General features: G+C 35.8%; 4 protein-coding genes, 1 long non-coding RNA gene and 1 pseudogene across 7 annotated transcripts; 5 read left to right on the top strand and 1 right to left on the bottom strand.

The window, feature by feature from the left end:
• Window positions 1–966: 966 nt before the first annotated feature.
• On the top strand, window positions 967–3,892 carry LOC148924091 (late blight resistance protein R1-A-like). 2 transcript variants are annotated; one of them, XM_089060053.1, is made up of 2 exons: window positions 969–1,721; window positions 2,628–3,892. In XM_089060053.1, exons 1-2 carry the CDS (start codon window positions 1,085–1,087, stop codon window positions 3,785–3,787), a joined length of 1,797 nt encoding a protein of 598 aa, XP_088916179.1. In that variant the 5' UTR covers window positions 969–1,084; the 3' UTR covers window positions 3,788–3,892. The 2 variants fall into 2 exon arrangements, with proteins under 2 accessions (XP_088916178.1, XP_088916179.1); XM_089060052.1 differs by having other exon boundaries at window positions 967–3,892.
• A 2,019-nt stretch (window positions 3,893–5,911) lies between these two features.
• Window positions 5,912–9,682, top strand: LOC148924092 (putative late blight resistance protein homolog R1A-3). The gene is made up of 3 exons (XM_089060668.1): window positions 5,912–6,164; window positions 6,795–9,152; window positions 9,325–9,682. Exons 2-3 carry the CDS (start codon window positions 7,964–7,966, stop codon window positions 9,456–9,458), a joined length of 1,323 nt encoding a protein of 440 aa, XP_088916794.1. The 5' UTR covers window positions 5,912–6,164; window positions 6,795–7,963; the 3' UTR covers window positions 9,459–9,682.
• A 2,832-nt stretch (window positions 9,683–12,514) lies between these two features.
• LOC148924093 (putative late blight resistance protein homolog R1A-3) lies at window positions 12,515–15,429 on the top strand. Of its 2 annotated transcripts, XM_089060184.1 has the most exons (2): window positions 12,515–13,218; window positions 14,740–15,429. In XM_089060184.1, exons 1-2 carry the CDS (start codon window positions 12,582–12,584, stop codon window positions 15,276–15,278), a joined length of 1,176 nt encoding a protein of 391 aa, XP_088916310.1. In that variant the 5' UTR covers window positions 12,515–12,581; the 3' UTR covers window positions 15,279–15,429. The 2 variants fall into 2 exon arrangements, with proteins under 2 accessions (XP_088916310.1, XP_088916309.1); XM_089060183.1 differs by having other exon boundaries at window positions 12,515–15,429.
• Window positions 15,430–16,310: 881 nt separating this feature from the next.
• On the bottom strand, window positions 16,311–16,945 carry LOC125205670 (uncharacterized). Its single transcript, XR_007173810.2, has 2 exons — window positions 16,793–16,945; window positions 16,311–16,681 (listed from the first exon to the last, which is right to left on the bottom strand). It is a non-coding gene; the product is annotated as an uncharacterized LOC125205670 (long non-coding RNA).
• A 287-nt stretch (window positions 16,946–17,232) lies between these two features.
• On the top strand, window positions 17,233–17,634 carry LOC148924094 (desmethyl-deoxy-podophyllotoxin synthase pseudogene; annotated as a pseudogene).
• A 1,336-nt stretch (window positions 17,635–18,970) lies between these two features.
• Window positions 18,971–21,884, top strand: LOC125205662 (putative late blight resistance protein homolog R1C-3). The gene is made up of 2 exons (XM_089061837.1): window positions 18,971–19,718; window positions 19,830–21,884. Exons 1-2 carry the CDS (start codon window positions 19,091–19,093, stop codon window positions 21,773–21,775), a joined length of 2,574 nt encoding a protein of 857 aa, XP_088917963.1. The 5' UTR covers window positions 18,971–19,090; the 3' UTR covers window positions 21,776–21,884.
• The last annotated feature ends 104 nt before the right edge of the window (window positions 21,885–21,988 follow it).

Below are 21,988 nucleotides of genomic sequence, written 5' to 3' on the forward strand. Positions count from 1 at the left end.
GTATAAAATATGAGCAATTATGGCTTATCCAACTCTCACGACTTTCCAAATTAAAGACGTCTTAATGTACAATTTCGATCATATAGTGTACTACAAGAAATGCTAGAAATCTTTGAGCTGGATTCAAAGAGAAAAGTAAAAGATATAAAGACAAAATTTGAGGACAGCAAAAGACAAAGAGAAAGACAAAAGACAAAGGCACGTACGCATAGATAAAACAAGGAGATTCTTGGATTGGAATTGAATTAAGTGATGTTTGTCATATACTACATTCTTTTCTCATATTGGAAGTTTTGTATGAGCTGGCCACCTCATGTGAAAGCCTAATTAATTAAGGGAATAGATCCATTTGGAGATTCGACAGAAAAAAAATTAATTTGGTCCACCTTGCTTGGGCTCAGAAAATTGATGGGCTTTGGATTGTTTAATGCATTGTAGAATAATGCACAACTTTGGGCCTAAAGCCCAATTTGATGAATTCGAATTTATTATTGTGAACTCTTTGATAGCAATCTCTCTGTTGAATTATATGATATGTTAGTCTCCTGGTAATTGTTCAATGCTTATTGAATAATACTATGTGATTTGGAATTATCGTATGAATATGTTGTGTTTTATAAATTGTTTGAATGTTTACACACAGTGGGAGTTCTAAGAGAGTGATACACACTAAACATGAGAACTCAGTTTAAAAGACTAGTTTGTTAGAAGATACAGTCCATTTAAATTAATCATCAAAGATACTCTAAATATCTTAAATTAATCATCAAGGAGACTCTAAGATTGCACCCTCCGTTGCCACTCCTAGTTCCAAGAATGAGTACCCACGACAAATAGTCCTCAATTTATCTTCTCAATAATTGCCTTCTCCACATAATTGCCGACAGAGATGTGTCACGATGCCAGCTGCAAAGATTATGAATATTTCATGGATAATTATAATGTAGGGTCATTCTTGAATTGAAACGTCCATAGCCACACAATTGCAATATTTTCAACAATATCACCGTGATCTTCTTCTTTCATGTTTGCATTTTATCTCATTTTCATTCACACTGCTCAAATATTCAGTTTCTGAGCTTTCATGGCGGCTTATGCAGCTCTGATTTCTCTTATGAGAGTCATAGATGATATTGAAACCCATCCATCCCCTCCAATTTTTCTCGATAAACAACAAGTTGAATCGCTCACTGAAAAACTTGTGTTTTTGCAGGAATTTCTCGAAAGCTATAACTCTCCTTATGCATACAGCGACGAAGCAGATCCGTTGGAGATGTGCATTGTAGATGCAGCTCAAGCGGCCGAAGATGTGATCGAGTCATATATCATTGACACAGTTCACCTTTCTGCAGCAGCAACTGGCGATGGTGCTGGTGGAGATGATGATGATGATGGTGCTAGTGGTGATGATGATGGCGGTAATGGTGATGGTGATGGTGAACAAATCAGTTGCATCCACTTCTACCAGGATCTGCAAAATGTGATTGAAGAAGTGGATATGATCAAAAAGGAGGTGACTGGAATAACAAGGGAAAAGGTAGTGCACCAGAGGAACGTGGCGGATTTACGATCCAGTAGTTCCACTGAGAAGAACCTTATCATGGTAGGGTTTGATGATGTGCTTCTTCAACTCTTGGATAGGCTTACTGATGGAAACACCAATCGCCAAATCATCCCTATCGTGGGGATGGGTGGAATCGGCAAAACTACTCTCACAAAAGGTGCGTTTGAACACAAGCTTATTAAAGAGCGTTTTGGTATTTGTGTGTGGGCCACCATTTCCCAAGATTATAATATAGTAAAAACTCTTAGGCAAGTTCTCTCTCGAGCAGGAGGGTCCTCGAGCAGTATGGATGAGAAAGAATTGGTAGTAGAATTACACAAATGCTTATGGGGTAGGAGGTATCTCGTTATATTGGATGATATGTGGACCATAGATGTGTGGGATAGGTTGAAATTTTCTTTTCCTGATTGTAGTAAGGGTAGTCGAATAGTGGTAACAACTAGGATGTCCAACTTGGCTGCCTACTTAACTGTTTCCTACGGAGTTTTTAAGATGAGATTTCTAGATGAGGCTAGTAGTTGGACTTTGTTCTCCAAAACTGTATTTGGAGAACAAAGTTATCCTACTCAACTCGAGAGCATTGGAAAGGAAATTGTGGAAAAGTGTAATGGACTTCCTTTGGCGATTGTTGTCATAGGGGGTCTAATGGCTAAATCCGAACCTACACTAGAATATTGGGAGCACATAAAGGAAAACTTAAGCTCAATAGTTAATTCGGAGAATGATGATTATTGCTTGAGAATATTAAAACTGAGTTATAATCATTTGCCTGCCTATCTAAAGCCATGTTTTCTATACATGGGAGTGTTTGAGGAAGACAGTGTGCTTAGGGCTTCAACAATTGTCAAGCTATGGGATTCTGAAGGGTTTCTTAAACCATTAGACAACAAAAGCTCGACAACAATTGCAAAAGAGTACTTGCAGGAGCTAGTTGATAGGAATCTCATTTTAGTTCGTGGGTTGGATTTACTTGGGAATGTAAAATACTGCCAAATCCATGATTTACTAAGAGATTTATCAATGAAAGAAGCTCAGAAACAGAGGTTTTTTCATGTTTTGACAGAAGAAAGTCCTGAAGGCGTAATTAGACAACACCGGATTGTTCTTCCAAGAAGTACTTCTAAGGAAAAAATCCTCAATGCCTTTGAATCCATGTTACATGTTCGTTCTTGTTTACTATGGTGTGACAATATTAGTGTTCTAGAATTGCCAAAATCTAGATTTCTGAGGACACTACATGCATATGGACTTTCTACAAAGAGAAATACCCCAAAACCTGTGAACTCACGATACCTTGCTTTTCGAAATGTTCTTCCGCCTGTGCAAACTTCAATCAAATTGCTCTGGAATCTACATACACTAATCATTTTTTGTGTGGGTGTTTCTATTGAACGAATTGATATCTGGAAAATGCTTAAACTTAGGCATGTCGAGTTCTATGATCGAACGATGCATCTCCGAGCTCCCCCGAGCGCTGAAGATGATATTATTGTCATGAAGCATCTAGAGGTGCTCAGAGGAGTGAAGAATCTCAATTTGAGTGAAGATGTTGTTCAAAGAATTCCCAATATCAAGAAATTATCCATATATTATGATATGGAAGTAACTGAGGGAGTGAATTATCTCAGCTGTCTTCAGTGTCTTACTAAACTTGAATCCTTGAGTTTGTTCGTCTACTCCACCAATAACGGAAGGTATGTTCAGAAGATGAGCTTCCCAGACTCCCTTAAGGAGTTATATCTCTCTTTCCCAATCGGTTTTGAGTGGGAAGACATACTGCCAATGATAGGGGCCTTACCACTTCTTCACGAGCTCACATTAATTTCTGGTTGCTTCAAAAAAGGCGAGTGGGAAACAGTTGAAGGCCAATTCCCAAGCCTCAGGTCACTAAGCTTGGTCTCTTGTCGAGATCTAGAAAACTGGACAGTGTCAGAGAGCTCCCATTTTCCGTCTCTTCAGAAGCTTCGTCTTTGTAAAATGAAAAACTTGAAGGAGATTCCTTCAGAAATTGGAGAAATACCAACACTGAGATCAATTGAATTGGAATATTGCAATGAATTATTGGTGTTGTCAGCTAAAGAGATATTAAAGGAGCAAGAGGATTTACAAGGAGACCAACTAGACCTTCATGTCCGTGCTTACGTTGAGGAGAAAGATGAAGCGTTGCTGAGCTTGACAAGTTCCAATTTTGTAGTTCGAGTGTTTAGGGTTAATGTGCATTGATCGCTCTTCCTTTCTTAGTAAACTTAATATGATCAATTTTCATTTCTCATCTTGTACATTTGGAATTGCTTTGACACTACTTATTGAGTTTCTATTGTTCTTTTACGACTATTGTTCTTTTCTTTCCTTTCTCCCATAGATTTCTCTTCTACTAAATCTCATCGTCATTGCCAATACTAAACTCTAAAAGGTAACATACATAGTTTTTGTATCGGAAAAGAAAAAAATGTGCATCTTGTTGTTTAAGTCATAAAAATCTATTACTAATTTTTTTTAAGGCCAACATTAACGGAGGGCTTTGTTGCTTTTGAAATTTTAATATCTAAATGTTCCTTTTGGATATGTATATGTCTAACAACAATGGTCTTACTCGCAATACCGATTAATGACAAATTCTCTTAATGGGCCGAAATCAATTTTTTTGGGCCTCGAAATTAAATGGGCTATGGGATTTTCGAACAACTAATTCCTAGGTTTTACTAGCAATTGTGTTTGGCTTAAGCCCGTAAGAACTCATTTTTTAAAGTAACTAGTATCACGCCTGTGCCACAGATTAACATATTTTTAAAATATTACTCCCTCCGTCCCACATAATTTTATTCACTTTGACCCGGCACGGGTTTTAAGAAATTTAATGGAAAGTGAGTTGAAAAAGTTGGTGGGATGTGGGTCCTACTTTTAAAAGTATTAGTTTTATAATAAAATGTGAGTAGGAATGAGTTAATGGAATACGAGGTCCACTACCAAAAATGGTAAAAGTGAAGTGTGTAAAATTATGTGGGACGACCTGAAATGGAATATTTGGTAAAATTATGTGGGACGGAGGGAGTAACTTTTAATTTTAAATTAATTAAATAAAATTAGAATCAATATTAACAATGAACAATATGAGTAAGAATATTAGTTATATGAGATAAAAAATCTATACAAATCAACTTTGAAGCATAATAAATAAATCACATAATATAATATTTAAACATTAAATCATATATAATTATTAAAATGAAAAGGAACAAAAACATAATTAAAAAGAACAAAATTAGTCAACCAAAGAAATTGAGGAAGCCTTGAAATCACTGAGCATAGAGTTGAATGGTTAAATGACATTAAGCTTTCCTCCTATAGTAAGACCAAAAATGATATGCTTGAATTCTATAAGGTAAGTAGGTATGTGTGGATATCCAACCTTTAAATGACATATTTATAGGCTAAATATTATGCACATAATTCTTAATGTAACTGCAAAATTTAGAATCACATATCCACAAAAATAAGATCAACAAAAAAGGAATGCAAACCCTCTAAATCTACACAAATTCAACCGAAATTCAAGGCGAACACTTACTTGCAATTGTAGTTCATCCTTTCCCCGTTCTCCCACTCAATCGCTTGCCTCTGCAATTCAATAACTTAATTTTGATTCATGTCAATATTAGCCGTTCACTATACATTATGAAACCTCCCACTCATTATAAAACCTCCCACTATCTTTCCATTTAATATTATATTTTCAATTTAATACTTATAATTTTTTAATTTAAATGGCATTCTTGTAAATATCACCAAAACTCCCCTTTTATATATTTGTAGATTTCTTTAACAAATTTTTAAAATTCATCTAAATTTTGTGTAAATTGTTATACAAAGCTTTTATTAATAATATAAATTACTTAAAAATATACTTTCAATTAATATTCGGAAAGCATAGCCCCGCTTTCTTTTTTGCGTCCGACATCAGGTTGTTACTACCTATTGTGTTTGGACCTAACAGAAATCTAATTGTAGGTCATTTATATTTCATGAATTGCTAAATGAACTAACTTTTTAAATCCATTCTATTCTATTTCTTAAAACAGGTGCCAGATCAAATTATTAGGAATGGAAAAAGTGTAATTTTTAGTAATAATTGGTCAAGTGGTAGTAATATTTTATCAAAGAATAACCAGCCTGTCATGGCCAGTTGTTTATGCTTTTCATATATAAACAAAATAATTAGTCAAGCTAAAGGCAATAATTAAATGAATAAATAAAGTAGTTAGGCCAAACGATGATGCTAATGTTTATCAAAAAGTTTCTAAGTCTCAATTACAGTGCCCAAATACCAAATTCATCTTTGATAATTTCCTATCAAATTAATTTACACTATGTTTGTGCATTAAGTTTCAAAGAATTAAGATGGCTGCTTATGCAGCTCTGGTTTCTCTTATGCATATCATAAATGATATTGAAACTCACCCTTCCCCTCCGATTTCTCTCGACAAGAAACAAGTGGAATCTCTCGTAGAAATAGTTACCTTCTTGCAGGAATTTCTCGAGTGCTACAAATCACCCTATGACTACAGCTACGAAGCAGATCCATTGGAGATTCGCATTATGGGTGAGTAGATCTTTTCAAAATGCTTAAGCAGTTGTTATATCTTCCAAAGCATGCTGATTATTTAATTTTCCATGTATATTATTGGGAAAAAAATTGGAATAGTAGAAATAACTATTTGATCATTCATGAATTTTAGCTTGATTAAAGATATAAATTTGGTTAGTTTGGTTATATTTTAGATAATTAAGTTCAATTACTTTTTAAGTCAAATCAATCAAATAACACAGATGAAATGGAATGTGGAAAATGGGTCCAAATCCTATTTTTAGGATCGATTTTTTATTATTTTTATTCTTATTTAAAATTAATAACCATGACATTGGATGGTTCAGTATTTTCAAATCATTATTGACTTATTTAAGATTATGATGTAATTGTTGATGTAGATTATTAGTCCTATTATTGTTGTAAGCTTATGTAAATGTTTGGTTTATTATAAACTAATATATATATATATATGGACATCTCCATTGTTTGTGTTTAAGTTGATTTGCTTGACATGTTTAGATTTCATAGAAATTAAAGTGTTTAGGTGTAGGCCTCTTTGGAAGATTATTTTTTTTTCTTTGAGTTTTATTCTACTTGTTCTTTTGTGTTCTTTACTCCATGACAATTTAATTTTCACTGCAGATGCAATTCATGCGGCTGAAGATGTGATCGAATCATATATTATCGACACTATTCAGCTGTCTGCAACAACTGATGAGGGTGGTGATGAACAAATCAGCTGCATCCATTTCTATCAAGATCTGCAAAATGTGATAGAAGAAATTGATTTGATCAAGAAAGAGGTGACTATGATAATGAGGGAGATGAAAGGGCAGCTGCGAAACTTGGCTGGTGTAAGATCCAGTGCTTATTTGTGGAAATTCCAATCTCGAAATCATTCCTATCGTAGGGATGGGTGGCATCGGCAAAACTACTCTTGCAAAAGGTGCGTTTGAGCACATGCTTATTAAGGATCATTTCGATATTTTTGTGTGGACTACCATTTCCCAAGATTATAATATAATTGAAACTCTTAAGGAAGTTCTGTTCAAAGCAAAAGGGGACTACTCTAGTAGTATGGATGAGAAAGAATTGGAAGTAAAATTACACCAGTATTTATGGGGTAGGAGATATCTCATTGTATTGGATGATATGTGGAGTATAGATGTGTGGGATAAGTTGAAATTTTCCTTTCCTGATTGCAATGAGGTAGTCGAATAGTGGTAACAACTAGGATGTCGAACTTGGCTTCCCACTGGACTAGTTCCTATAGCATCTTTAAGATGGGATTTCTAAACGAGTTCAGTAGTTGGACTTTGTTCACCAAAATTGTATGTAGGGAACAAAGTTTTCCTACTCAACTTGAGACAATTGGAAAGAAAATTGTGGAAAAGTGTAATGGACTTCCTTTGGCGATTGTTGTGCTAGGAGGTCTAATGGCAAAATCCGAACCTATATTAGAATATTGGTAGCACATAGAGGAAAACTTAAGCTCAATAGTGAATTCGGAGAATGATGATTATTGCTTGAGGATATTGAAACTGAGCTATAACCATTTGCCTATCTATCTAAAGCCTTGTTTTCTTTACATGGGAGTTTTTAAGGAAGACCGTGAGATTAGTGCTTCAACAATAGTCAAGCTATGGGATTCTGTAGGATTTCTTAAATCGATAGATAACAAAAGTTTGACAACAATTGCGAAGAAGTACTTGAAGGAACTAATTGAGTGAAATCTCATTCTAGTTGAAAAGTTGGGAGTATTGGGGAATGTAAAATTCTTCAAAATTCATGATTTACTAAGAGATCTATCTATGAAAGAAGCTCGAAAACAAAGGTTTGTTTATGTCTTGAGAGAACAAAGTCCTGAAGGAGTAATTAGCCAACACCGCATTGTTATTTCGCAAAGCAATTCAAAGGAAAACTTGGACTCTATGTCACATGTTCGGTCTTATGTATGTCATGAAGACGGAGATCAAGAATTGCCAAATTCTAGATTTCTGAGGACACTATATGCATATGATAGCCCATTCACACGCTGCAGAAATTCCCCTGAAAAAGTGTTTCGTTCGGTGAATTCACGATACCTTTCTTTTAAAGCTAATGGGGAGTGCGCGATTCCTTCAATCAATCTGCTTTGGAATCTACATACACTAATTATTTCTTGTAGGAACGATTTTATTGCACCAGTTGAAATTTGGAAAATGCACAGACTTAGGCATGTTGACTTCCTAAATCGGAATTTGCATCTCCCAAATCCTCCGATCATCGATAGTGATATTGTTATCATGGAGAATCTAGAGGCGCTCAAAGGAGTGCGTGATTTCTATTTAAGTGAAGATGTTGTAAAAAGAATTCCCAACATCAAGAAATTGGATATGAACTACTTTGTGAAACTAGTTGAGGGAGTGGACTATTTCAGCTATCTTCATTGTCTTAGTAAACTGGAAAGCTTGGCTCTGCGGCTCTACCCCTCCTCCTATAATAGAGAGTGTGTGCTGAATATGAGCTTCCCGCCATCCCTAATGAAGTTGTTTCTCGAGCTACCAACTGGTTTTGAGTTGGAAGACATACTGCCAACGATAGGCTCCTTACCACTTCTTCACGAGCTCACATTATTTGAAGGTTGCTTCAGAACACGCGAGTGGGAAACAATTGAAGGCCAATTCCCCAGCCTCAAGTCGCTAACATTGTTCGGATGCAGTGATCTAGAAAACTGGATAGTGTCGGAGAGTTCCCACTTTCCACTTCTCCAGGAGCTTCGTCTTCGGTATTTAGATGGACTGGAGGGGATCCCTTCGGAAATTGGAGAAATACCAACACTCGAAACGATTCAAGTGGATTTTTGCTGTAAATCAGTGGTGTTGTCAGCTAAGCGTGTATTAGAGGAGCAAGAGGATTTAAATGGAGACGAACTAGACCTTCGTGTTCGCGTTTTGATTCGAGCAGAAGATGGAGCGCTGCTGAAGTTGGCAACTTCCAGTTTTGAAGTTGAAGTGATTGGTAAGTACTGAATAGTCTGATTTCATTGCTCTCCATTTCTGTCTCATTTTCATCTCTTCAGTCTCTTATCAAAGTCACAGATGATATTGAAACTCATCCATTCCATATTTCCCACCATGTGCAGATGAACAAGAAGTTGAATCTCTTACGAAAAAAACTTGACTTTTTGCAGGAATTTCCCGAAAGCTATATGTGACGGACTTACCAAGGGAAGAAGTGAAGACAGCGGAGGGAGAAGAACAGACGTCGGTCAAGAAACAGCGCCCGCGACTGCAGACACGTCAACCAGAGAGGTTTGGGGAATAGGCTCACTGATGACTTATGGAAACACCAATCGCCAAACATCCTTATCGGCAAAAACCACTCAGGCAAAAGGGAGTAAGGATCACCTGTGACAAATTCCTGTGGAATTGTCATAGGTGATCCTTAGGGGCATAAGGTGCCTTTTTAAACACAAATTTATAAAGATCATTTTGATTTTTGTGTGGACCACTATTTCCACAAATATTATCTTTCATCCAGTCCTTCAATATGTGTCTCACTTTAATTTGACATGAATTTTAATAAATTTAAGAAAAAGTAAATTGAAATAGTTAGTGGTACGCGAGTCTTATTTTTATATATTAATTTAATAATATAATGCGAGAGAAAATAGGTTAGATAGAATGTGAATTAATAAGGAACTAACCTAAATGAAAAATTGGGACATAATAGAGGACGGAGGCTTGAATCAACTTTTAAAATAGAATTCCATTTAAATTGTTTACTCCCTCCGACCCACAAAGATTGTCCCACTTTGATCGGGCACGGATTTTATGAAATGTAATGGAAAGTGAGTGTTAGTGGAATGTGGGTCCTACTTTTATATATTAGTTTTATAATAAAATGTGAATAGGAATGAGTTAGTGGAATATGGTGTCCACTACCAAAAATGGTAAAAAGTGAAATAGGAAAAACTTTGTGGGACGAACTGAAATAGAAAAATGGGACAATCTTTGTGGGACGGAGGGAGTATTTGATAAAGGTAGGTTTTTTTATTTTCAAATGGGTTCATGCTTTAGAATATTATCGAAAAAATCCATTTCTTTATTTTAGCTTCCGAAATTTTAAGATCAGAGTGTTCCTTAATGTAGTAAGTACTTGTCTGCAAATTTGTTAATTTCATTTAAGAATATGAAAGCTTTTAAAATTCCTGCACAGGTAATTAAATAATAAATTTGTAATAAAAAAAAGGTCGAGAATATTATGTAATGTGATAAATTCATGTAATGCACCATATAAATAGGTCTATATCGAAATCATGTAGGAAAAATTGTTAACATTCGAATTGATCGTCATGCACATTACGTTCGACAGAACGGCGACATGAATTCTGCAGTCATTTTAAACCATACATTCGATGTCCATGATGTGTTCAGTGATAAAAAAAGGGCAAAGAATCGACGCTTTTTCATGTTGAATGGGCTGGATTTTAATGGGCCGAAAAAATTAATATTGGTCCGCCTTGTTTGGGCCAAGAAATTGATGGGCCTTGGATTTATGGACTATTGATTTGGGTGTCTAATTTTTATTCTTTGGGCCTAAAGCCCAATTTGATGACTTTGAACTTATGATGCTTCAACAAAGTAGACTTCTTTTGTGGCATTGTCTCTCTTGAATAATAAGAGATGATTTAATTAAAGTATGATCCAAAATGTTTATGGAAGTATTCCCTCCGTTTTGTATTATTCGCACTATTCTCTTTGAATTGTAAATTAAGAATTAAGTAATTAGTATATTAAATGTAATAAGAGAAAACTTAACAAATTCTAATATCTTAAATAAATATTTTAATTCTTATTTAAAAGAGAATTAAGTAATTAGTACATTAAATGTAATAAGAGAAAACTTAACTAAATCTAATATCTTAAATAAATATTTTAATTCTTTTTAAAAGAGAAATAATACATATAGTTTAAAACATACAAAAAAGAATAATACGAATAGCATGAAAGGTTTTTTCACCTTTGTAGTTCAGTTTTATCCAAAAACAAATTACTGTTTGGGTGAAGATTGATGAAATAATATTTTATTATAACACTTTAATTATTATGTCTCCTCAATAACGCGGGACTGGTTTTTTCACCTTTGCAAATTATTGCCGACAGCTAAGATGATAAACATTTTTTTAGTCACAAATAAAATATTAGATGATACTATTTTGGAATCGAAATGTATTTTATTTAGTGACTTTATTTTTATACAAAAATCAATATACTCTTGGTAGGTGTACTTTTTTTTCTCTATTTACCCTCTTTAATTTTTCTATTTTTCTTACTTAATCTTTCTTTAACTTTTATTCTCTTTCTTACCTCTCGTGGTCAAAAGAAACGTACCCTTCTATCCCCTATTAATTATCCACTTTTGTTATTTTCGTCGGTCCCATTAAGTGTCCACTTTCAGTTTCACTATAAATGGTAAGCTACTCACGACTTGATGAATGAAGAAATGAGCTCGAGCGAAAAATATGGATGTAATGCAGCACGTGTGGATATTGATCGTGATGATAAGGAAACCAAAGTAGTTCCACCTTAGCTCATGAATTGGAATGATGCTCTGTTGGGCCACTAACAATGTGGTTAGAAGAAAGATGATGGACCATGATCTGTCAGATTGCACGTTCTGTCTGTTGCATTAGATGACTATATACATAGCTTATTTTGTAACTTGTTGATCATTCGAAAAAATCATATCAGAAATGCAATTCAAAACTTGCACAATGAAGTTCTTTTGCTTACTTTCCTCTATTGCCATTTTCGTTTACATTCCTTCCTCTATTGCCATTTTCGTTTACATTCCACTAACTAATTTCACTCGCATTTTATTATAAAACTAATATATAAAAGTGGGACTCATATTCCAGTATCTTTTGCAACTCATTTTTTTTTACACTTCTTAAAACTTGTGTCGGAATCAAATTGGACAATTATTGGGGGACGGGAGAGTATTTAATACGGAAGGGCATCAGATTTACCTTCCAAATAGGAGTCCATTTCACATGGATTTATTGGCTAATAATTTTACTACTATTAGTGAGAACAAAAGACTCAATATTCTACTATTTTTGAAGGACTAAAATTCTGGCATTTGATATTTCAAATATGTGATTGTTATTTAAAAGCACAAATGCAAGTTGCTTTAATTTTATGTTTATTTGTCCTTAGCAAAAGGGAAATTGTGGGTGGGGAGCTGTCAGTTGTGTCGTTTAGGCAATGGAATGTAGCTGAAAAGAATCATGCATAATTGCTATGTAGGGTCATTCTTTAATTAAAAAGTTATTAGTAGTATTTTAAGATATATTCAAAATAATTCTATCGTATTAGTCTTCTTCATCACTGCTTTAATCTTATTTTCATTCACACTATTCATCTAATCAGTCTCTTAGCATTCATGGCGGCTTATGCATCTCTGATTTCTCTTATGAAAGTCATAGATGATATTGAAACTCATCCATCCCCTCCAATTTTCCTCGATAAACAACAAGTTGAACCTCTCACTGAAAAACTTGTCTTTTTGCAGGAATTTCTCGAAAGCTATAGTTCCCCTTATGCATACAGCGATGAAGCAGATCCGTTGGAGATGCGCATTTTAGATGCAGGTCAAGCGGCTGAAGACGTGATCGAGTCATATATCATTGACACTATTCACCTTTCTGCTGCAGCAACTGAGGATGGTGCTAGTGATGATGATGATGATGCTGGTGGTGATGATGGTGATGGTGATGGTGATGGTGATGGTGATGGTGAACAAATTAGTTGCATCCACTTCTATCAGGATCTGCAAAATGTGATTGAAGAATTGGATATGATAAAAAAAGAGGTGACTGGAATAACAAGGGAAAGGGTAGTGCACCAAAGGAACGTGGCGGATTTACGATCCAGCAGTTCCACTGAGAAGAGCTCTAACATGGTAGGGTTTGATGATGTGCTTCATCAACTCCTGCATAAGCTTACCGATGGAAACACCAAGCTCCAAATCATCCCTATCGTAGGGATGGGTGGCATCGGCAAAACTACTCTTGCAAAAGGTGCGTTTGAACACAAGTTTATCAAAGATCATTTCGATATATGTGTGTGGGCCACCATTTCTCAAGATTATAATATAGTAGAAACTCTTAGGCAAGTTCTCTCTCGAGCAGGAGGGTCCTCAAGTAGTGTAGATGAGAAAGAATTGGAGGTAAAATTACACAAGTGTTTATGGGGTAGGAGGTATCTCATTATATTGGATGATATGTGGAGCATAGATGTGTGGGATAGGTTAAAATTTTCGTTTCCTGGTTGCAGTGAGGGTAGTCGAATAGTGGTAACAACTAGGATGTCCAACTTGGCTGCCAACTTAACTGATTCCTATGGAGATTTTAAGATGGGATTTCTAGACGAGGCTAGTAGTTGGACTTTGTTCTCCAAAACTGTATTTGGGGAACAAAATTTTCCTATTCAACTCGAGAGCATTGGAAAGAAAATTGTGGAAAAGTGTAATGGACTTCCTTTGGCGTATGTTGTGATAGGGGGTCTAATGGCTAAATCCGAACCTACACTAGAATATTGGGAGCACATAAAGGAAAACATAAGCTCAATAGTGAATTCGGAGAATAATGATTATTGCTTGAGAATATTAAAACTAAGTTATAATCATTTGCCTACCTATCTAAAGCCTTGTTTTCTTTACATGGGAGTGTTTGAGGAAGACCGTCTGCTTAGTGCTTCAGAAATTGTCGAGCTATGGGAGTCTGAAGGGTTTCTTAATCCATTAGACAACAAAAGCTTGACAACAATTGCAAATGAGTACTTGCAGGAGCTAGTTGATAGGAATCTCATTTTAGTTGAGGGGTTGGGGTTACTTGGGAATGTAAAATCCTGCAAAATTCATGATTTAATAAGAGATTTATCAATGAAAGAAGCTCAAAAACAAAGATTTTTTTATGTTTTGAGAGAAGAAAGTCCTGTAGGTGTGATGAGGCAACACCGGATAGTTATTCCAAGAAGTACTTCTACGGAAAAAATCGTCAATGCCTTTGAATCCATGTCACATGTTCGTTCTTGTTTACTATGGCGTGACTATATTAGTGTTCAAGAATTGCCAAAATCTAGATTTCTGAGGACACTACATGCACATAGACTTTATACAAAGAGAAATACCCCAAAACCTGTGAACTCACGTTACCTTGCTTTTCGAAACGTTCCTTTTCATGTGCAAACTTCAATCAAATTGCTCTGGAATCTACATACACTAATCATGTTTTGTGAGGGTGTTTCTATTGAACGAATTGATATCTGGAAAATGCTTAAACTTAGGCATGTCGAGTTCTATAATCGAACGATGCATCTCCGAGCTCCCCCGAGCGCTGACGATGATATTATTGTCATGAGGCATCTAGAGGTGCTTAGAGGAGTGAAAAATCTCAATTTGAGTGAGGATGTTGTTCAAAGAATTCCCAATATCAAGAAATTATCTATAGAATATGATGATATGGAAGTAATTGAGGGAGTGAACTATCTCAGCTGTCTTCAGTGTCTTACTAAACTTGAATCCTTGTGGTTGTTCTTAGACTCCACCAATAACGGAAGGTATGTTCAGAAGATGAGCTTCCCATACTCCCTTAAGAAGTTACATCTCTCTTTCCCAATGGGTTTTGAGTGGGAAGACATACTGCCAATGATAGGGGCCTTACCACTTCTTCACGAGCTCACATTAATTTTCGGTCGCTTCAAAAAAGGCGAGTGGGAAACAGTTGAAGGCCAATTCCCCAGCCTCATGTCACTAACCTTGTTCAATTGTCAAGATCTAGAAAAGTGGACAGTATTAGAGAGCTCCCATTTTCCATTTCTTCAGGAGCTTCGTCTTTCTCATATGAAAAAATTGAAGGAGATTCCTTCAGAAATTGGAGAAATACCAACACTCAGATCAATTGAATTGGAATATTGCAATGAATTATTGGTGTTGTCAGCTAAAGAGATATTGAAGGAGCAAGAGGAATTACATGGGGACCAACTAGACCTTCGTGTTCGTGCTGTAGTCATGAAGAAAGATGAAGCGTTGCAGAGGCTGAGAAGTTCCAATTTTGAAGTTGTTGTGTCTACTTTCTAGTGTTAATGTGTATTGATCGCTCTTCTTTTTTCTTAATTATTTCCTTGTAAACTTAATCAGATCAATTTTTCATTTCTCATCTTGCAAATTTGGAATTGCTTTGATACTACACATTGAGTTTTTGAAGTGATAATGCATCTTGTTTAAGTCAGACCATATACCTTCTACATTAATGAGCACATGTTACAGTCGTCAATTTCCAGTATGTATATCGAAATTGTTGAGTGTTGATGAAAAATTTGATGAAATATTCATTCCCCGATTCTGAAACGCTAAATGCCCAGATTTTGATATACGCGAGGATGATCAGCAGGTGTTCGAGAAATGCTAGAGTAGTCTATAAAATAGAATTCCATTTCAAATTGGCTTCTTTGAGAACGGTAGATTTTTTTTAGTGCTCAACTTAGTTGGGACGTAGGAATTACAATTAATTGTCTGTTTCATGGTTATTTTCAAATGGATTGGTTAAGAGTTACTCCCTCCGTCCGTTATTAGGAGTCTCATTCATGGGCAGCACGGGTTTTAAGAAATATTAAGAAAGGTGGGTGGAAAAAAGTTAGTGGAATAGGAGTTCCACTTGTATATATTAGTTTCAAATGAGATGTGAGTGGAATGAGTTAATGGAAGGTGGGACCTATTAACTTATTATTATTTATGGTAAAAGTGAATCCGGACTCTTATTTGCAGATGGACTAAAATAGAAAAACGACTCTTATTCGCGGACGGAGGGAGTAAGACTTGAGAGTATTATCATAAAATCAGATCTATTTTTGTTAAAGTGCAAAACTAACAAAGGGCTTATTTGTTGGTTTCGAAATTTTAATATCAAAATGTTGCTTAATAAAACAACATAATTCGAGCATCATATTAAATATCATAATTTGAAAAGAAAAATATTAAATTTACACATTTTACGTGAGAAGTGCTAGTATTATTGATAACACGAAAATGAAAAATACGAGTAGTAATTATGCTCAAATTTGGGCTTTGTCGAGAATTGATGTCTGGAGAAGCCCACTTTGGAGTTGAAAGTTTATTGGTGATCAATGGGAATAAATTACTCTATCTAATAAGAAAATATCATGCTACAAATAATCGCCCATCATTTCATTGAATTTTTCTTCTAGTTAATGAATTGATAAATATGGGGATGAGTTCTTCTAGTAGCCGTGATATGGCTAGACAAAATAAATCATTAATCTCTAGTCTCTCCACCTAATTTAAGTGATGCATTTTTTTAAAAATTTTAAAAAACAATATTTAATTAATTAAATGAAGAGATAATAAAATATAGGATAGATGAGAGAATAAGAATAAATTACAAAATATCAAACCGTGTGACATTCGATACATACCTCATAGAAGTCTCTTCTTAACCACCCTTTGCCTCTTAACTTTGTGTCCTGATCAAAGATAGAGAGGAAAAGAATCATCAAACTCTTGAAGCATTGCTGAAATTAAATGAGAAGAAGTCACGACTCGATAAACGAGTAAGAGAGAAAAATAAACGTTACTTGGTGGATGATGCGGAGCTCTAGACTTAGGCATGCCTCTTGGGAAGTTGGAGAACAATTTGGAAACGGAACGGCCACAAATCTGATGGTGCTTCTTCTGAGGAAGAGGAAGAAATATTGAAGTACACTTCAACAGATACAGCAAGACATTATCACCAACCTAATATTTGTCATTACCACACCAATCAATCAAGCCCAATGTGCAAATATACCCAGAAAATAGTACTACATAATATCTCATTCGCTTACCCTACTAAAGAGGACAGCCCACTTTGCGGATGTCAGTTCATCAACCGTCGGACCACACTGGCTCTCTCTTGAATGACAAGAGATGATTTAATTTAGAATATGATCCAAAAGCATAGACCGATAGAAGAGAGAGTCCATTCAAGAATGAGACTCTAAGATTGCACCCTCCGTTGCCACTCCTAGTTCCAAGAATGAGTGCCCAAAGATGTGAAATAAATGGATACGAAATCCCGGTCGGAACAAGAGTGGTAGTGCAGGGATGGGTACTTGGAAGAGACCCTGAGTATTGGAAAGATGCAGAGAAGTTTATACCTGAGAGATTTGAGGAAAGCTCGCATGATTTCCATGCGAGCAATCTCGAATACATGCCCTTTGGTGCGGGAAGGAGAATATGTCCTGGCATGTTGTTCGGTCTGGCAAATGTGGAGATTCCACTTGTTAGGCTTCTTTTTCATTTCGATTGGAAAATGCCATATGGGATGAAGCATGATGAATTGGATATGACGGAGGCCTTTGGCGCGACTGTTAATAGGAAACACCCATTGCGCTTGATTCCTATTGTTAAGCGACCTTTACTGCATGCACGTTTTTGACTTATTCAATGAGCGTTTACTTTGAGTGGTAAGTGTGTTAAGTTGATATTGTATGTAATGTGTTACAGATTCCAACGCAAGTAAATACTCCATCTATCTCAATAAATATGAAATATTTGGTTTTTGGCACGAGATGTTAGGCAATGTTATTTTGTGAATTAACGAAGAAAGGATAAAATAATAGAGATGATAAAAAAAGATAGGGTTGGTTCTAAGCTTATAGATTTATATTAAATCTGGGCTACAAATTCAGGCTCAGTCTGGGCTTTTTAATAAAGTGAATATGTGCAAAAAGCCCACTTTTTTAACAATAGATTTGGAATAGAAGTTTATTTTTGAGCTGAGCCCAATGAGGTTATGGAGCGATCCACATAAATAAATGATCTAAAAAAGTATTAACTTTCAAATCAATTCGGCCATAAATAAATCGTCCATCATTTTATTCAATTTTATTACTGTACATAAATAGATAAATGAATTATTATTCGCATTAGAACCAGTATATTTCTAAAATACTATTGCAGTACAAATTTAGAGGTGAAATCGCATTAGAATCATTTTATTCAATTTTTTTTATTGATATAAATTTCTTGAAATCGCTCCTTGTCGATTACCGCCAAATTTAGAGGTGAAATTAGTACTCCCTCCGTCCCGCTTTAGCAGTCCCATTGACTTTTCTGCCATCATTTTGTAAAAATGATAAAAAATAGTTAAAGTAGAAAATTGGTAAAGTAAGAGCGACAATAATATAGAGAAGACTATTCCCTATATTATTCTCTCTCTTAATTTCTCAGTTATCCTTTTTAACTATTTTTTATTAGGGAGTAATATTTTGCCCCTAATTTTGTGACAGTTTGCAGTTGCTACTGAATTGTGATTGAAATTCGTCGGAAGAGGATCTTTGGTTTAGAAGATGTCACAATAATTTTACATGTTTCTAAAGATTAACTTAGTTGCCTTAATCTTCCAAAGATTAACTTAAAAGCATCCTAATAAAACTTTGAATGCACACTAGGTGTTTGACTATAGTTGATTAACTTGATTTACCTTAAAAAAAATTCATTTTTGATGATTATTTACCAATGGATTTCTCGGCTAACAGATTTACCAAAAAATCCATTTCCTTTTTTTGAAAGGCTAAAATTCAATTTGTAAAAGGTCTTATAAGTGGATTTTAAATTTTTTCAGTGTGTGGTTGTTATTCACAAGCACAAAAGTAACTTATCTTTAAGTTTATTTGTTGTTTTGCTAAAAGGAAATTGTGAGAATGGATGCCAGCTGCAAAGATTATGTATATTTCATGGATAATTATAATGTAGGGTCATTCTTGAATTGAAACGTCCATAGCCACACAATTGCAATATTTTCAACAATATCACTTTGGTCTTCTTCTTTCATGTTTGCATTTTATCTCATTTTCATTCACACTGCTCAAATATTCAGATTCTGAGCTTTCATGGCGGCTTATGCAGCTCTGATTTCTCTTATGAGAGTCATAGATGATATTGAAACTCATCCATTCCCTCCAATTTTTCTCGATAAACAACAAGTTGAATCTCTCACTGAAAAACTTGTGTTTTTGCAGGAATTTCTCGAAAGCTATAACTCTCCTTATGCATACAGCGACGAAGCAGATCCGTTGGAGATGCGCATTGTAGATACAGCTCAAGCGGCCGAAGATGTGATCGAGTCATATATCATCGACACTATTCACCTTTCTGCGGCAGCAACTGACGATGGTGCTAGTGGTGGTGGTGATGATGATGGCGGTGGTGTTGGTGGTGATGGTGAAGGTGATGGTGAACAAATCAGTTGCATCCACTTCTACCAGGATCTGCAAAATGTGATTGAAGAAGTGGATATGATCAAAAAGGAGGTGACTGGAATAACAAGGGAAAAGGTAGTGCACCAGAGGAACGTGGCGGATTTACGATCCAGCTCATCCACTGAGAAGAGCTCTATCATGGTAGGGTTTGATGATGTGCTTCTTCAACTCTTGGATAGGCTTACTGATGGAAACACCAATCGCCAAATCATCCCTATCGTGGGGATGGGTGGAATCGGCAAAACTACTCTCGCAAAAGGTGCGTTCGAACACAAGCTTATTAAAGAGCGTTTTGGTATTTGTGTGTGGACTACCATTTCCCAAGATTATAATATAGTAGAAACTCTTAGAGAAGTTCTCTCTCAAGCAGGAGGGTCCTCGAGCAGTATGGATGAGAAAGAAGTGGTAGTACAATTACACAAACGCTTATGGGGTAGGAAATATCTCATTATATTGGATGATATGTGGAGTATAGATGTGTGGGATAAGTTGAAATTTTCCTTTCCTGATTGTTGTAATAGTAGTCGAATACTAGTCACAACTAGGATGTTGAACTTGGCTGCCCACTTGACTGATTCCTATAACGTCTTCAAGATGAGATTTCTAGATGAGGCTGGTAGTTGGACTTTGTTCTCCAAAACTGTATTTGGAGAACAAAGTTTTCTTACTCAACTCGAGAGCATTGGAAAGAAAATTGTGGAAAAGTGTAAGGGACTTCCTTTGGCGATTGCTGTGATAGGGGGTCTAATGGCTAAATCCGAACCTACAGTAGAATATTGGGAGCACATAAAGGAAAACTTAAGCTCAATAGTGAATTCGGAGAATGATGATTATTGCTTGACAATATTGAAACTAAGTTATAATCATTTGCCTGTCCATCTAAAGCCATGTTTTCTATACATGGGAGTGTTTGAGGAAGACCGTGAGCTTAGTGCTTCAGAAATTGTCAAGCTATGGGAGTCTGAAGGGTTTCTTAAACCATTAGACAACAAAAGCTCGACAAAAATTGCAAAAGAGTACTTGCAGGAGCTTGTTGATAGGAATCTCATTTTAGTTCATGAGTTGGGGTTACTTGGGAATGTAAAATCCTGCAAAATTCATGATTTACTAAGAGATTTATCAATGAAAGAAGCTCAAAAACAGAGGTTTTTTTATGTTTTGAGAGAAGAGAGTCATGTAGGCGTAATTAGGCAACACCGGATTGTTATTCCAAGAAGTACTTCTAAGGAAAAAATCCTCAATGCCTTTGAATCCATGTCACATGTCCGTTCTTGTTTACTATGGTGTAACGATATTAGTGATCTAGAATTGCCAAAATCTAGATTTCTGAGGACACTACATGCATATGGACTTTATACAAAGACAAATACCCCAAAACCTGTGAACTCACGATACCTTGCTTTTCGAAACGTTCCTTTTAGTGTGCAAACTTCAATCAAATTGCTCTGGAATCTACATACACTAATCATTTATTGTCAGGGTGATTCTATTGGACGAATTGATATCTGGGAAATGCTTAAACTTAGGCATGTCAAGTTCTATTATGGAAAGATGCATCTCCGAGCTCCCCCGAGCGCTGACGATGATATTATTGTCATGAAGCATCTAGAGGTGCTCAGAGGAGTGACGAATCTCAATTTGAGTGAAGATGTTGTTCAAAGAATTCCCAATATCAAGAAATTAGCCATAACTTATGATAAGGAAGTAATTGAGGGAGTGAACTATCTCAGCTGTCTTCAGTGTCTTACTAAGCTTGAATCCTTGAGTTTGTACGTCTTCTCCATCAATAACGGAAGGTATGTTCAGAAGATGAGCTTCCCAGAGTCCCTTAGGGAGTTGGAACTTTATTTCCCAATCGGTTTTGAGTGGGAAGACATACTGCCAATCATAGGGGCCTTGCCACTTCTTCACGAGCTCACATTAATGTCCGGTCGCTTCAAAAAAGGCGAGTGGGAAACAGTTGAAGGCCAATTCCCCAGCCTCAGGTCACTAAGCTTGGACTCTTGTCAAGATCTAGAAAACTGGACAGTGTCAGAGAGCTCCCATTTTCCATTTCTTCAGAAGCTTCGTCTTAGAGGAATGAAAAACTTGAAGGAGATTCCTTCAGAAATTGGAGAAATACCAACACTGAGATCAATTGAATTGCAATATTGCAGTGAGTTATTGGTGTTGTCAGCTAAAGAGATATTGAAGGAGCAAGAGGATTTACACGGGGACCAACTAGACCTTCATGTTCTTGCTGTAGTCGAGAAGAAAGATAAAGCCTTGGAGAGGCTGGCAAGTTCCAATTTTGAAGTTGTAGTGTCTCCTTTCTAGTGTTAATGTGTATTGATCGCTCTTCTTTTTTCTTAATTATTTCCTTGTAAACTTAATCAGATCAATTTTTCATTTCTCATCTTGCAAATTTGGAATTGCTTTGATACTACACATTGAGTTTTTGAAGTGATAATGCATCTTGTTTAAGTCAGACCATATACCTTCTACATTAATGAGCACATGTTACAGTCGTCAATTTCCAGTATGTATATC

The sequence above is a fragment of the Salvia hispanica genome, chromosome 6 (genome assembly GCF_029641045.1).
Source record: "Salvia hispanica isolate PSC_SH4W2 chromosome 6, Shi_PSC_v1, whole genome shotgun sequence".
Classification (NCBI taxonomy): Eukaryota; Viridiplantae; Streptophyta; class Magnoliopsida; order Lamiales; family Lamiaceae; genus Salvia; species Salvia hispanica.